The 18,470-nt window shown below is 28.8% G+C and overlaps 1 protein-coding gene across 1 annotated transcript in view; it reads right to left on the bottom strand.

The window, feature by feature from the left end:
* LOC107453928 (neurotrimin) overlaps positions 1–16,260 on the bottom strand; it is a 98,996-nt gene extending 82,736 nt beyond the window's left edge. Inside the window, exon 1 of the mRNA XM_043043863.3 lies at positions 16,051–16,260. Coding sequence (XP_042899797.1) covers positions 16,051–16,132 — 82 coding nt within the window. The 5' untranslated portion in view covers positions 16,133–16,260. The remainder of the gene's footprint in view (positions 1–16,050) is intronic.
* Positions 16,261–18,470: the final 2,210 nt, after the last annotated feature.

The following is an 18,470-nucleotide window of genomic DNA, read 5'->3' as shown; positions in this document are numbered from 1 at the left end:
TTGCGATTACAAGTAATCACAACAAAAACGATTACGAGTAATTATGATTACCAGTAATCAAAATATATGATTACATGTAATTTGATTACATGTAATTGTGATTACTTGTAATCAAACTATACGATTACAAGTTATTACGATTGTATACTATAGTCAAATTTTTTATGTAAGTATTCATGTGTTTACACATTTTTATGTACATGGAATGTACGCACGCATGAACGTACAATTTGCGATTCCTATACATACAATGTATGCACAAACGTTGTTTGTACGTACAATATTCATAATTATATTGTAATATACTAAATGCAATGCGCATATGCTTAGTACATATAATTATGCATTTATGATACATGTACGAATGTATGTTAGTTTGTACAAAAAGGCAATGTTTTGTATCTTTGTATACATAGACAATGTATGTACGGACGTATATGAAAATAATGTTTATGCGTTTGCATGCTTTTATGTACTTAAGTTCATATATTGTATAAATTTACGATAATGGCACGTATATACAATGTACGTATGTATATAAAATTGTGCGCATTTACGTACAATATGTAAGAGTGTTATTTAAAGGTGCAATATATGCACATAGTTGCGTAAATGAAATGCGTACATGTATACATGCATATTTATATGTACATCGATATATGTGCACCAAAGTATGTACTTATGTACAACTTACGTATGTACTTGTATAACTACATACTTTGTTAATACTTATGCCCATGTAATGCATGGATGTACAAAAAAATAGTTATATGCACAATGTACACATGTACATACAACGTATACATGTACATAATTACAAGTAGTGTACAAATACATGCGTAGATTTAAATATATGTAATTACAATATACACATACACTGTGCATACATTAAAAACATTTAATGAGTAAAGTTATTAAAATTTGTTTTAAAATTTATTCTAAGGCATATGAAACTCGACCTCATATTTTTTAGAAAGCAAACGATAATTTTATTTTGAATTTCTAAATATTAATTCCACACATAAAATTTACCGCTTTTCTTAGCATTTGAAAAATTTCTATGAATCATGCATTATGTTATAAAAAAATAAATCTATATTGTCAAACATTTCATGAAAATACCTGAAAATAATTTTTTTTCCAGAGAATTTCAACAGAGAATTTCAACTTTTTCACAATGTACACATGTACATACAACGTATACATGTACATAATTACAAGTAGTGTACAAATACATGCGTACATTTAAATATATGTAATTACAATATACACATACATTGTGCATACATTAAAAACATTTAATGAGTAAAGTTATTAAAATTTGCTTTAAAATTTATTCTAAGGCATATGAAACTCGACCTCATATTTTTTAGAAAGCAAACGATAATTTTATTTGGAATTTCTAAATATTAATTCCACACATAAAATTTACCGCTTTTCTTAGCATTTGAAAAATTTCTATGAATCATGCATTATGTTATAAAAAAATAAATCTATATTGTCAAACATTTCATGAAAATACCTGAAAATAATTTTTTTTTCAGAGAATTTCAAAATGATATAGAACAATTAAAGTTGAAAACTAAATTTAAATATCGTTTGATTTTGTCATTTAACTTGCTTGAGTCATTAAAAGTTAACTTACATGTATTTTATTTATTGCATTGTACACATATTTAGACATAAATGTAATGTACATATGTATACGTGTAGTGTATGTACACATGTACAATGTATGTATATACATTCATGTATTGTACGTGCATATATAGTACATATGGATATGCATACATGGAACATACGTGTATTGTACATGTGTGGATACATTCATTGGACATATATTCATTGCACCATATGCATAGATAGGGATAGCATGCATGTACACATGTAAAATTGGTACGAAAGAATTATGCCCAATGTATTTATGCACATATGTACTGTATATATACACACATATGTACATTATATGAACATTATACGTTCATTTCATCATATGTACATTATATGAATATACATCTGTACGCTATATGTATATACATCTATACAATATATGCATCTCAAATGTGTGTATGTACGTACGTTATGCATGTCGAATGTATGTATGAATATATGTAAAATATAAATACACCCAATGTACGTACAACACACATAGGCGTATAATCGTACACAAATGTATTATGCATATTTGGATACATACATTGAGCATGAACATATTATGTATATGTAAATAAATACACTGGACATGCATATCATGTACATGTATACATACATATATTTTACATCCTACAGATATACCTATATTGTGCATGCATACTTATATTATACTGTACATAAATAAATTGCACAGGCATGCATGGGACATACATTGTACAGACAATGTATGTATGTTCGTACAAACACAATTACTTGTATATACATACGTACATGAACATAGATATACATTTTATATACACAAATATTTGCATGAAATGCATATATTCATTGTGTATAAATGTACATGTCTACATTGTTTGCACATGCATACGTAATTATTATCTATATACATACGTACATATATTTTATACCTACAATATAAGTGTATGTACATGTGTGTGAAACTAAAATGTCTGAACATATGCACTAGATAAAATCATATGTACATACATTTTAGTTGCATTCATTTGTACGTATAAAAATACGTACAAAATGCAGTACATGTTAATACGTGCAAAATGTATCATTATAAAATACATTTTACTATCTACTGTAAAATATAATCATTTATAAGAATACAATAGTCTTGTAATCGTGTATTTAGATTACATGTAATCATAATTACATGTAATCAAATTACGTGTAATCAAATTACATGTAATCATGATTACATGTAATCTTATATTTTGATTACTTGCAATCGCAATTACTCGTAATCGTTTTTGTTGTGATTATTTGTAATCGCAATTACTTGGAATCACGATTACAAGTAATTGATTACTGTAATCAAAATTGTAACCATGATTACAGCTGTGATCAAAATTTTTTGAAAGTTGTAATCATGATTACAAGTAATTGATTACTGTAATCGACTATGTAATCATGATTACAGCTGTATTCAAACTTTTTAATCACGATTACAAGTAATTGATTACTGTAATCAATATTGTAATCATGATTACAGCTGTAATCAAAATTTTTGGAAAATTGTAATCATGATTCACGTAATTGATTACTGTAATAAAAAAATGTAATCGATTACATTTTTGGCCAACTCTGCCACTGGAATAGGGAGAAAATTAATCCGTGCTTTGAAGCAAACGAGTTTTTTTTCTTTGCCTGTTTATTTCTTCAGTTTAAAGTACGTTTTCGAACATTTAGAATAAATTGCATATCGATTGTTTGAATGTTTCTTGCATTCATTAAGCAAGTATTTTTGATTTGTTGTTCGATGCATGCTTAAACACATAAAGCAGGTCAATATCGCTCGCTAAAATCTGTTCGAAGCGTGGAGGTCACTGGTTCGAATCCCACAGTAAACCTTGATAACCCTTCGTGATTCCCTTCTCTGAATACTGCCGAGGATCGAAATTGCTAAGGCAAGTCTTCGGATCATCCTCAGGGATGTTTCCCAGTTCGTCACCAATAGCCCATTGCTCAGATCTAGTGTGACGTAAATAAAGTAAACTACCTTCTTCTTTACAAAGGCTTATAAGCCTAAATGAATGACACAAGGTCGCAAATGTATGTAATTTCAGTCAAGGCGTGACGTAAATTAAAATAAGATTTAGTTTGTGAGAGATCATAGTAAAGTTATGTTGAACAGAGATGCATGTCTTCGTTGATTACGTTATGTTCTGATATATTATGATTTCGCGCTTAACGAATGTTTCTGTTGATTCAAAGCGAACTTTCTAATTACTTGCTTGGCATTTTTCCATACACAAACGCTTATAGTAAAAAATTAGAACCAAATTTGAAATAACCCTCATCTTTGTGAAGATAGAATATGTAATGGAACGAAAGAATCGTGTAACAACTGAATTGGAATCCCCATATTGAGGAACACAAGATCTACTTAAATAGTTCTTAAACATCAAGTAGTTCTTCTAAAATGAGAATATCCAATCTGAGGGGTTCATTAGGAACGGGGTAAGTTGAATTTTGAATCTTCTGCTCTGAATCTAAACTGCTTCATAAATTGGAAAGAATTAATTTCTTTTAGCATTGCTTAATAATCTATTAATAAGCGTTCTTTTTTCTCTATTGTTTAAATCTCGGGTAACGTCTGAAAAGGTTTTCTATTTTCTGCCACATTTTTGCTGTCGAAGTAATGTTTCACTATAAAGAATTTTTATGATCTATAAAATTGTACTTATTTTTAATATTCATGTGTGGAAAAATTTGACTAAGTTATCAAAAATGTACGTTTAAGAACAATTTTTTTTAACTTTTTCGTAAAAACCAGGGTCTTTATAATATATTTAAATAAATACGGAACATTTTGCAATATTTTATTGCGCAATTTTTATTACCTCCATTTACAATTACAGTACTAGGTATATTTCTTAAAGATTATTTTTCAAAAGAGAAATTTGCTTTTGAAGATAAACATATTTTTGTTTATTTCCTTTTAGCTCATAATTCAACTTTTGGTAATCTTATTTTTTTTCAATTGCATTTGAGTTGATACTAGAAAAGTATGTATAGTTCAATATTTTTCAAAAAGTCTTTTAAAGCTACTCAAACTAAAACTTTATTCAGAATCTCAGTGACTTAAGCCTTATACCTGACACTTAATGTAGTTTTTTTCTTCTTAAATCTTACGTAGTTTGACAAATAAGGAGCATTCTTGTGTGTATTTAAAGCTACAAAATGCTTCTATTAGAAAACTGCTTGACGAAACTTAGATTTACGAACTTATCTTAGACTACTTGAAATAAACCAGATATGTTGAAGGAGATTCTGTAAAACATTTCACTAAATTTGAACAACACAGAGAAGTATAGATTTTATTTAGAAATTGAATCTGAATTGAAGACTAAAGCTGAACAAATTATATTTAAGACTAGTAGAAAATTATTTCTCAGTCTGAATTAAGGACTAAAGCTTAACAAATTATATTTAAAATTTTATTTGTGAAAAAACTAAATTTAATTCTTTAGTTATTTCATTCCGTCTGTTTAAATTGGAGTTTTTTTTTTGTTTTCATTTTTGGGAAAAAGTTTTTTCACAAATTTTGTTTTGCTCAGTTCGAAGTATATTTTTCTAATAGCTCGTTGTCTAAAATCGGAGCTTTACATTAAAGGACAAAATTCATAAACAGAACTTATTTATCGAAATTCATGTTTTTATTTACATTCTATTAATTATGGAACACAGTTTGTTAAATAAGAAACTTAGATATTTAGGCATCTATACGATTGTATTTTACTTTATAACCGTCGTTGAACAGTCGACCCAATTTTCGGGTTTACGACTACTAATGTTCATCTCCGTACCTTTCGTAATTTTGAACCCATTCCGGAAGACAAGGGAACTCCTGGATCAAATATTGTAGGAAATTTGCCTATGTGGACGACTTTTTGATGGAACTAACATGCATTTGCGTTACCTGGAGAGGAAAACCACGAGAACATCTTGAGTTAGCCTGACGGCAAAGGGAATTTAAATTTAACTCATGATCCGTTCACCACTGAGGATATTTTACGTCAGCACTGTGGTCGGTGCAAGCCGGATGCGGATTCGTATCGACCAGCCATTTATGGATTCGAACCCGGTTTACCTCATGGGAAGACAAACGCTCCATCCCCTTAGCTATCGCTGCTCCTATAAAATATTATTTAAAAAATAGATTCTCCCATTTACACTTTATTTATTATGAAAAAAATGTATAGACTAAAGCATATTTTTACCTAAAATTATGTGGCAAATCGTCAACTAAAACTTTAGTAGGGTGACTTCAAATATCTAGTTTTGTTTTAACTTTTCATTTTTGTGTAAAATTCTTTTCACAAGTTTTGTTTTACTCAGTTTGAAGTGCGTTTTCCTTATAGCTTGTTGTCTAAAACCAAAGCTTTACATTAAAAGACAAAATTCATAAGCCGAACTAAATTATCAAAATTTGTTTTACTCATTGAGAAAATGGGTGTTATGAGATAGTTTTTGTTATGAGATAGTTGCTGCTTGATAGTTTTTGTAGAATTCTTTTTTTTTCACTTTTAATTTTGTTATGCATTAAGTGGGTGAGTTTATTTTTGAGATATGGGACCAGAGAGATCCCATAAATATGAGTTGTGAATAAAAGAGAATTTCATCCTTCGAACAATATTTTTGTTTTTATTGTTTTAAATTAAGAATTAGAAATTCTAATCAACAATTGCAACTGGATCGTTTTCAATACTAATTCAGGTGAATAAAGAGGGTAATAAAAAGGGTAAAAAAAATTAGACAATAATCATTTTGCCTTTTATTGCTCACAATTTTTCTATTTGTTTTTCGTGTTCTTTTCTTGTTAGTTTTGTTAAAATTCTTTACACAATCAATGTAAAAATAATCAAATCGCAATAATTAATTATTTTTTTTGCATTCTATTAATTCTGGCACACAGTTAATAAATTAAAAACTTACATAGTCAGGCATCTATACAATTGTATGCAAAAAATATAATCTCTCTTTTACTCTCAGTTTATTAATCATAAAATGCATAGATTGAAACATAAATTTTAGCCAAGATTATTTGGCGAATCGTCAACTAAATTGTCAGTAGGGGAACTTCATAAGTCTGGTAGTCTTCCAAAGTATCAAAACTCCGCTTAAAAAGATTTATAAGCACTAAGCAGTGGAAACTGTTCTAGATTAAAAAGCTATAAAATTATTACCTATTGTAAATACGAAAACAATAAAAGTGATAAAAAAAAAAAGATTGATTTTTGACGGGATTGGACTGTGTGAGTAAAAGCGTCATACCACTTCTATATCGACATTAATCCGATAACAGAAAAATTTCTTAAATTTTAATTTTATTTCACTTTGTAAGTCTTTTTTTCCTTCATTTTCATGCATTGTCATCCAATTCTGAACTATGAGCCAAATTTGAAGTTTGTAGCTAGTCGGGAAGTTAGTTTAAAATCGATTACAAAATTCCACCCGGACAGACATACACGAAGGCAAGTTTATATAAACGTGGTAAAATAGCGTTTGGGAAAGAGTTGACCAGCAAAATTGCTTTCTCATTTAGATAAATCGTTTTAATTAATCAAATGTAGGGGAGAGTGGGGTCAATTGTAACAGGGTACGATTGTAACAGAGCAAAAATTTCGAGTGTCGGGTTCTAGATTTGGTTCCTAGGTGGCGCACAAGGTGTATTTAATAAATCTACATGTACACCCCTGATGGCAACCATTTTTATGTACTTTTGAAAGCGTTACATCACAAAAGATATTTTGACGCCAGGCAAGTACTTTTTTTGGTATTAGAATATTCTATTGTAACAAAGTAATTTTGTTTAAACAAATAAAAATTAGTAACCGAATATGTAAGTGGACACTTTAATTAACATTTCAATAAAAAAAGATTAGTTTTGCTAATTAACTAGCATTGTTTTTAACAAATGAAGCTGAAATGGCGTCTTGGGGACAATTGTAACAATAAATAAAGGGACGATTGTAACAGCTGAAAATAATTAATCTTATGTTTACAAACCATTACTTAGCTTTTTAAGAACCACCAATAGTTTCCTATATCATTTATATTATGTTGCATGTGCATTATTTTATTTGTCACCTTTCACAGCATAAATTAAAATTTTTAACCCCTTAAAGTTAAAAGTTTAACCCTTTAGTTCACTGCTCATTATTAGTTTTACTCCTAAAATATCACTACAATTTTGATCAATAAAAAAATATATTACAACTATGATAATATGTATAATTAACTATGCTTTAGTTGAATTTATGAACTGTTACAATTGACCCCGTAAGTGGGAACAATTGTAACAACTGCGCGACTGTCAAAAATTGTTAATAACTAATATAATATTTAAAATAAGGTATTTATTTTTTTTCTCCAGTAGAGGATAGTCTACTTTACTCGTCTGTCAATTAATACTAATATATTGGATTTTTTGTTAGTTAAAAATAGTTGAGTAAAAAATGTTACAATTGACCCCACTCTCCCCTACTGTTAGTGCCTAAGTATGTATAAGAATCTAATGATGGTTGCGCAGTTCTCCATTGTCGTCGGTGGATTTTTATTAGCCGGAAAATCAAGTGGTAGGATCCAATTTTGCCTTATTCGTTTCCATATTATTTTGGTTGTCATCAGCATAAAATTAATAAAAACTAAAAGGTATTATTTCTCTATAAATATTTTTGCATCTCTAATTTAAAGTTATCTTCCAGTACTGCAATTATTAATGATTTAAGAGTTTGAAATTAAGGGGATTTTTCTTTTATTTATTATTAAAATGTAATTTTGATTTCTATTTTAAGGTAAAGTTATTGAAAAAAGTGTCTAATCTTATTGACCGTTTTACAATTATTATTGTTAGCAAACAACATAAATAGTGCAATAAATTCCCGTTATAGAAATTCGTTAAATGATTTAGAATTGGGTATAATATAAAAAAACACAACTACTCATAAATCAATTATTAATCAAAAATCGAATATCAATTACTTTTCTTTATAATGCAATAAAATCTGGCGAGCAGCTATTTAAACGATCAAACACTTCGTTTGTTTATTTGTGGCTTGAAGTTAGGCTCGCAGAAAATGCCGTTCATGGGTTAAATTTAGTAGTAATAACACAACCTGTGACGTAGGCTATGGTATACCCAATTGAGGATCAGCTTCATGCACAATGTGATGCAAGCGAAAACAGTATTTAATATTTGGTAAGCGAAAATATTAAATTAGTTGCGAACTCACCAAACTTGTTATAACAATATAAAGTTATAACAATCTAAGTCTTATTTTAAAAAATGATTACTTTGAAAGATTACTTCTAATCGCCAATTGATCTAAATATTTATAATATTATTAGATATTAATATTTGAAGTGAGAAGTGCAGGCAAAAGCGTAAGCAAACAGAATTCTTTTTAGTACATATAAAATTAATCTTTTGCAAAAAAAAAAATTTTTTTTTGTGTGTAAAGAAACAATTATTGGGAGGGGGGTTGGTGAGCCGCAGAGAACAGGGAGCTTAGCCCCCAAGTATCAAATATTAACCCAAATCAATTTTCTAACTGCATATAAGAACCTGATGATGATGTTGCAGTTTTCTATTGCAGGCGGTACATTTTTATTTGCAGGAAAATTACATAATGGAATTCAGATTTCTCACATTAATTTTCATATTCTACTGTTTGTCATCAGTATAAAATTAATAGAAGTGAAAAGGATTTTGTTTCTCGTTGAAATATTTTTGTATTCTAAATGTAATACTTAATTTTCTTATTTTACTCTGCTATTACTAAGTTTAGTTGAATTTCTATCTAAATTAAGAGTTTAAAAATAAAAAAAAAGTTCTTCCTTCATTTCAACGTATTTCTTTATTACCTTACTTCGATACACTTTACAATAGCTTAAATTGACTTCCTAAATTTATTTATTGCTTTACAATTTCTTTAATATGCTGGTTTTGTGGCGAAACTGCAACTAAGATTATTAAACATCAATTCAATAGTATATAAGACATGCTAACTTGATTCAATCTTGGGCAACCTTCTGATAGATGAAGGTTGGCATTGTCTAATGGTCTTTCCCCAGAGTTTAAGTCACCGTTAAGGAGTTTCATTTAATGATTTCGAACTTAACGATCAACATCATGCATAAATTGATGCGGGCTTATAATTTGATTAATATATCATCAAAAAAGCAAAAATATTAATTTACGGTTTGCCCAATTTGTTATAACAATATATATTTCATTTAAAAATAATTACTGAGCAAACGTATTTACATTCTTCACAAATAGATCTTAATAGTATCATTAAGCAGGGGTCTGTCCAGACATTTTGTGAAAGGTCCGTTTTTCGTGAAATTGTGAAAAAATTATTCGCATTCTTTCAACCAGGGTCCGCTTTTATGAATTTGTGCAAATAGGGTCCATTATTGCAAAAAAAAAAAGTTTTTTCAAGGAGTTTTTAAATTGTATAGACATACAAGATTATGCTCAACACTGTAAAATTGTAATTAAAAAAATTAAATTTTAAAAAATAAACAACAATTGCTGCTTCTAAATTAGAGATGCAACATACAAATATTTGGTATTTAGCTTATACTGCTGAACGCAGAATATTCATTTCGGACGAATAATGGAAGAATCGTCTGCCGAAGACATAACTTAATTCGTTTACATCCATCTTTCTTGTTTTCTGCCCTGGAGAGGGTTTATTCAATTAACAAAACAATAATGAAGATAAACAAATTTGTGAAGGGTCCGATTAAAAGAAAAATCATTTTGTGAAGGATCCGTTTTTAAGTTAAAATATTTTGTGAAGGTTCCGTTTTTATGAAAAGATATTTTGTGAAGGGTCCGTTAACGGACCCAAATTTCTTCTAAACAGACTTCTGCATTAAGGAAGTAAAATCATAAGAGAACTTTTTCCAACTGTTTGCCAAACAAATTTGATTCAAATTTTAAATTATTTAAATAAAGGTAAGGGTACAAGCAAACAGATTTTTTTTATAGTACATATATTTTAAGTGAATAACTTAAACTTTGGTAGAATTTGGTAGATTTGCTTCTGAAAAAAAATAAATTATTGCATCAGTTTTTTCAAAACAAGACCTCTTAGTATTTTAAATTATCGAAGAAAATATTGAAGAATGAAATTTAGGTTGTACTGTAATCATAAGGAATAAATAAATGAAATCAAAATGAGATAGATAATCAAAAAAGATAATTATATTATTTAAACCTATGATGATTCATTAACCCTTTGGCGCAGAATTTTTAATCTACATATTTTATTTATTTTTTTATTTTTATTTTTCGTATTAATTACTTATCCCAAAATAAGTAAAAAATATTATATTTAGCATTTTAATAAGTCTTGGTTCTGAATTACAGGACAAAACACTTGCTTTTTGCGCTAAAGGTAAAATGCTCCACATACGCTACACTTAAAACTATATTTTATAAACTATAATAATTATAAGTTTTAACTTATAATTATTTATAATTATTAATTATAATAATTTAATATTTTTTCAAAATTAGTTATTTCAATCTAAAAGAAACAGTTATTCATAATTTTAATTTCTTTAATTAAAAATATTAATATTGACAATCTTCAATATATCAATATAATTTGTTTAAGGGGGGACTTCAAGTATGCTAATTAATAAGTGCAGTCAATATTTGAAATTACGAAATCACACACAAAACATACTTTCTCTGAATAAGCATACATTTTTTAAATAAATATTGATTTCCGGCCCTCAAAATATGAGAAGTTGCCCGCTATCTGGGAAATATGGTCTTATTAGGATGGTCAGGAAATCGATTCAATATTTAGACGTCTTAATGTTAATTTCACTTTTTGGCGTACTTCGCCATTTCAAGAGTTTTTATAACAAATAGAAAATTTTTTGCTCGTACTTCCATTTTTTTTCAGTACGTGAAAAACCGAAGAATAAATAAAGTTATTCAGGCTGATTTTTTTTTCGCACTGTACTAATACAAGTACTTTGTTAGCACGTTTATTTCAACCCATTGAAGCAAATAAGTACCAATAAATTTAATGAAGATTTAGAAATGAATGCAGACCCTAATTTTTCGCTTCATTTTTCTGGTTAAATTATTTTTTTCTAACAATAAAAGGAATCAGAAAAAATATAATTAAAGCATAATAAGAAAAAATATAATAAGAATTATAATAAATAGAATTAGAACAGCAGAATGGCTTTTAAATAATGGTGCAAAAAATAATCTTTTCATCACTGATTCTTACCTCTTTTTATATAATAGCCCTCACTTACTAATTCTAGTAATTACTAATTAAAATAGAACATCAGTTTTTTATGCAATTAATAGAAAATCTGAAATTCTTTCGATATTTCGTTATTATCGGGAATATTACTCCAAGTGGCAGTACTGCTAGAAAACATGTTTTTACTGGGTTAGAAATCAATATAAATTTAAAGCTAAGGAAAGATATCAAGATAAATATTCAAAATAAATAAAAAATAAAAAATGTTCATTTCAATATTTTATAATTATTGGGACAATTAGCCTAATTGACAGTAATCCTAAATAAAATGCGTTTACCGAGAAAAGCGTCTCTAACTTCGACAGTGGGTTCTTCAAGGGGTTAAGTAGAACAACCAAAAAGTTTTGTTTTGATATTTTGTAAATGCGAGGATAGAAAGGCGAGAAGTGCTAAATCTGTTACATGTACAAAGTAATTTAGGGGATAATTTCTCTTATTACTTTAAACAAGTAATATATAAAAAAAAGTTTAAAGTTAATTCCTACTTAGATCAACAAAGAAGATTTTTATTTTAGTTACTTTTTATTAAATATTTAAAATTTTTTCTTCCCTATGAAACTGTATTTTATAAAGTTTTATAATATATATATATATATATATATATATATATATATATATATATATATATATATATATATATATATATATATATATATATATATATATATATATAAAATAAAACTTTAGAACAACTATCTTTTTACATTGCCACTCAAAATTATTAATAAACACTGGATAATATTGCGTTAATGAAACTTTTATCTAATGACGTCATGAACAATCGTTTGCATAAAGTTTCGTTGATAATAATCATATATAATCGCTCGTATAAATAATCGTTTGGTCTTTTTATAGCTTTACGTAACGTGTGAGATTTATTTTTTTTTCTTTTGGAAAGGCGATGTTATAATTTTGTTGTTGAAAATCTTCCTTTTAATAAACGTAATAGTAGAGTTTTCTTAATTATTCTTATTTATCCTCTGCGTTTTATTTGAGGTCAGTTTGTATTTTGTATTTTTTGACAGCATTATTAAAAATTATCACCTTTCAAACACTCATGCGTTCTCAATTTTGATTGGCTGTTTTGTGCGTAACTAACCAGAAGTCTTCTGTGATTGGCTATGTGTTATCATTCCACTCTCTTCTTATATATAAAGATATAGGAAGAGTGTGAACTAATAGTAAGGATTGAAAAAAAAAGCGCGTGGTATCAGACTACCACAAAAGTATACATTTGGTGACGTGGACCACACGTGAAACCATGTAATGTTCTCAGTTAAATTTATCTCACACAGTGACTAAAAAATAATTAAATACTTATATGTGCTCAATAAACTATTTTTTTCCAAATAGTTATGAAATATAAGTTAGAAATTATCACTTATGTTATCTTTAAAATATGTAAAAACTGAATCGCTTGTAGTAAAGTTAAAACGCTTAACCCATCTGAAAATTCCATTTCGTTTTTCGCTCATCCCTATTTAATCAATGAATTATTATTAAAAAAAACTGTGTTAAAATCAAGTATCATCCACTACACGTTTAAAAGAATGTATTTGAACTTAAATGGATAAATAAAAAGTATTTTATTGAAAATTTGAGCGAGATATAGGGAGAGTTAACTAATAGTAAAATAAGCCATATAAATCAAATAAACCATTAAAGAGGATCAATTTTTTAAATTTCTTTTTAGATATCTCAGCTCTCAGCATCACTTTTGTTTTTCTCAAACAATAAAAATATTTGTCTATAACTTTCTATACAAGCAGTATGTTAGAAAGAGGGAGGCTCTTACATGGAATCATCCAAACAATATCGAGAAAGATCCGAGAAGTTCTCACCTTAATCAGCGTTTGATCAAAATTGTATCTAAATATTTTTATTATTTGCAGAAAGAGTAAGATAACTGTAATCTGGAATATTCAGAAAATAAATTGAAAAATTGTAAGAGAAAATTACAGAAGAATATCATTTGTAATGATTTTTTTTTACGAATTGAGGAAGAAATTTCTCTAGAATCTCTTGTTTTGTTACAACGGTTTATACATCAAATTTTTCCTCTTTATCTTTTATACAGTACAATAACTCTTTAACTTCCCTCAAATGAACATTTTAGAAAAAAAAAACGTAAAAAAAGTGATAACATGAGAGATGGGATAGTCTCGAAAACACTCGTAGAAAAAAAAAAAAAACAGGTGGTGGTGTTATAATTGCATTCAAGCTTATTTCACGTAAGGATCAGCACAAATGGTTTAAATAAATATATATATTACAAAAAGGATAAAAAGTAAAAAGAGAAAAATTAAGAAAATTAAGAAATTAATAAGTTTTATTTATTATAAGTTTTATTTATTATTTATTTATTATTAAATTTCAATTTATGGAACTCATGAAATAAGTTAAAAATATAGAGAAAACATGGAAAATAATAAAGAAAAGAGAAGAAGAAATTAAAAAAAAAACTCCTTTTTTCTGCAGATATAATCGTGTGAGCTGATGAAGAGATATATTTTCGATGCGATATATATGTACGTTAGTACTAAGTATTGGAGATTAAGCGTATGTATATATATATATATATATATATATAAATAAATGCAAGGAAACACGAAGAAAGTTAAGAAAAACATAAGTTTCATCCTTTTTTTTAAACTGTCTGTTATTTTTTTTACTTATTATTTCCCCCCCCCCCTTTTTTTTCATATGTCTATTATTTTTCTTTGTTTTATTCTTCATTTTGAGCTTATATATATATATATATATATATATATATATATATATATATATATATATATATATATCGTGTGAGCTGATGAAGAGATATTTTCGATGCGATATATATATACGTTAGTACTAAGTATTGGAGATTAAGCGTTTTTTACAAAGATAGGACCAAGATTGGAGTTCCGAAAACCTATTTTGCATATTAGCCGTTTTACTAAGACTAGCTGCTTCGTTTTTAATTTCCCATGAAGGAATACAAACTCTGAGAAAATTATCGCTTTACATAAGCGATAACAAAATTATCGCTTATGTAAAGATTTAAATTAAAACTTATCTAACATATACAGTTTTTTAAATACAACTCAATAGGGAAATTTAGATGCAATGCTTTAAATCTTTGCACTCTGGGGTTCTTATTACAGTTAAAGAAACGAACGCTACCACACCATGCCAAATCCCATTGCTGACACAATTAATCATGTAAGGCCATTAAATAAAGTGGTTAGTAAACATTCAGAATGTTAGATAATATATTGTTCTAGAGAAATCCATTTGAATGAAGGGGATTCCGAAGTGAACATTGCAAAGAATAAACTTATTTGTTTGATTTTCATTGTAGTTATTAGTTAAAGTGAAAATTACCTATTTAAAAGCTGTTTTTAATTTTACTACAGTGTTTGCTTAAAATATTCATTAAAATGTCATGTAATTTATAATTGCTAATTAATACACAAACAAATTAATTCAGTAATTCCACTCTTAGAGATGGCGGTCGATCGCGAACTAACAATTTAAAGTAACATTAAATACCTTTAACACAAGAAAGACTGAAACTTAGTATATACCTATATTGCCCAAGAGCAGACAAAATGGCTGGATTGTGAAAGAATAACTAATGTGTTGAGAAATTTGGTCAAAATTAATTTTTAATATTTTTTTAATGTTATTTATAGTTATATAACATGTTATTAGTAAATATTAACAATAAAAAAATTATATGTTATGCAAAAAGTCACAAAATTCTAAGAAATTGTGCCATTATATACATTGTTTTTCCAATTTAAATTAAAAAGCAGTCAAAATGACTTCCTAGTGTTCAATGTATCGTTTATTGGAAGTCAAATCATTATTATTTCTAAAATCTTGATCTCAACAAAAAAATTATCTCTCCTCCTACTACGAAAAAAAAAGAAAAAGAAAAAAGAAAAGAAAAAAAAAATAACACACCTGTTGGGACTTTTTAAATTCGTTCACTTCTTTACTTTATTTTCTTCGCCAACTTTACTCCTAAATCCATTAATAAAGTTGGAAAAAGAAATCATTGAAAAAGGAAATGTTTCGATTGGATATTTACCTTTGAATTCCAGCGAATCGAAGGAGTTAGCGAGAGCCGCTCTCAGGATGCAGAAGAGCAAAAAGAACACGTGGTGTGTCATGGAGATGGGACGCTCACTTCCATGGGAGGATGGAGAGCAGATTGAGGGATCGTCAGAGGCAGGGACGAGGATGACTGAATAGTCATTTAGACAACACGAGGCCCATCTTCACGTGCGCTAGAGGGCACTCAAGTCGATTTACCCTCTCTATTTTATTTTATTATATTTTTTTTATTTCTTTGACCAATCAATAGGCCACAATCCCATTCGTGTTGCGTATACTCATTAATTACATTCATGGTATGTCGGATTGAGTGAAGGCGGCAGGGAAGGGCAGATGAGAAACAAAAGAATTCGAAAACAAGAACACTTTCTGAATGGTCGTCGGGTGTAACATTAAGAGCTTAGCTTTCCCCTGCTTCAGAATCTTAATACCCGGGCGTGAAATAAGAAAGTGAAACGGGGGTCATAAAAATTGGATTAGAAAAGTACCTTTTTGAAAAGAGTAGGACTGGGCAATATTGAAATGAAGGAGCTTCCGAAAGCGTTTAAGTCCGCGCATAAGAGAATAATGTTATTAATTTGAGGAAAAATGAGAGATTACGTTTAAAAGAGGGATTTTGCGATTAAATGACGTGAGATTTATTCTAATCGAAATAAATGAAATTATTTGCATCGCAAGGCTACTGATTGACATAAGTGCCGCTAAACGTAGGACGCAAGTCAATTTAAATAAAGGGGATGTCAGATAATAAAGTGAATAATTAATGATGAATTTTATTTTTTCATTTTATAACCGTCATTGTACAGCCGACCTAATTTTTAGGTTTACGAACACTAATGTTCAAAACGTTTATAACGTTTTTTGAAGTTACGAAATCAGGTCCCTAAACGTATTTTCTCTGAATAAACATGCAATTTTTCGACGGATTTTGATTTCTAACATTTAAAATATGGAAGGTAGACACAATTTTATAACCATCGTTGAACAGTTGACCCAATGTTTTGGGTTTACGACTGCTAATGTTCAATTCATATCGACCAGCCATCGCTGGAAATCGAACCTGGTTCACCTCATTGAAAGACGAACGATCTATCCTCTCTGTCACTCTGACTCAGGTAGCTACAGTTTTTTTCATAACAGTCACTGAACAGCCGACCCAATTTTTTGGGGTTTACAACAACTAGCGTTCAACTCCGTAGCTTTGTAATTTTGAACTCGATCCAGAAGACAAGGGAACCCCTGGATCAAGTATTGGGAGAAATTTGCTTTCGTAGAGGACTTTTCGATGGACCTAACCTGCATTCGCGTTACATGGACAGGAAAACCACGAAAACCTCTCATGGTTAGCTTGAGGCAATGGCAATCTAACCCATGTTCCGTCTACCACTAAGGATATTTTTACGTCAGCACTGTGAGTGGTTCAAGCCGGATGCGGAATTCGTATCATTCTGGCATCACTGTGATTCGAACCCGTTTCACCTCGTTGGAAGAAGAACGTTCTATCCCCAGAACCAATATTGATGAATGGAACGATCGAGGGCACATATTAAGGAATCGTTCGTATGATTACAAAATATTTAACTATACATTTAAATCTAAATACAGTCAATTCTCGATATAACGACCGTCTTATTCCGAGAGGAAACGGGCATTAAATCGTAAGGTCGTTTTTATCTTAGTGCTGAAAATTAACTTAATCATTAACAAGAAATTAATCGATCCATTTTAACAAGGCAATGTTTTACTATTATTAAAATTTTGTAACCAACAAAAAAATCTTTAGACAACTCAATTTCTTAGACTTAAAATAAAAAGGGAAAAGTTCATTAAAAATAATATGTTAGTTCTGCCATTTTCGAGAAGTAACACAAGTCAAGTCATCTGTAAAAATCACATGTTTTGACACTAAAATAATCCACATTGTGACATTTCATAAAAGAAGTGTGAACACAACTTTAAAATAAGAATAAATTTGTGGTACCCATTGAAAAGATTATGGATTACCATAAATCATGTCCCCTTAAGAATTTAAGGGATCAAGAGTCACTCATCCTTCAATTGAGGTGTTAATTTCGGTTTTTCATTTATTAAAAATAGTTACTTTTAAATAACTTTTAAATTTAAATTTTAACTATATTTCGGTCACTGTATTTGGAAGGAGCTGTTCTTTGTGGACTTTCTAATGGATATTAATATAACATTGCGTTTGTGAACTAGCGAACATGACGTTATGCATCGGTAATTATAACTAGAAGGATGCTGTAATGGGGTCATACTATATGTATGGGTTTTTACCCATTTTCAAAATGGGTGTTTTGGGTTTGGTGGCGTGCGCACCTTTTTTTGGACGTTATCACACTTATCAGCTGTGTTCAAGAGTAATAGTTAAAAGTG

Source organism: Parasteatoda tepidariorum, chromosome 10 (assembly GCF_982258835.1).
Source record: "Parasteatoda tepidariorum strain Cologne lab strain chromosome 10, Ptep-v5.0, whole genome shotgun sequence".
Classification (NCBI taxonomy): domain Eukaryota; kingdom Metazoa; phylum Arthropoda; class Arachnida; order Araneae; family Theridiidae; genus Parasteatoda; species Parasteatoda tepidariorum.
The sequence above is the reverse complement of the archived record's forward strand: the minus strand, read 5'-3'. Positions and strand labels throughout refer to the sequence as shown.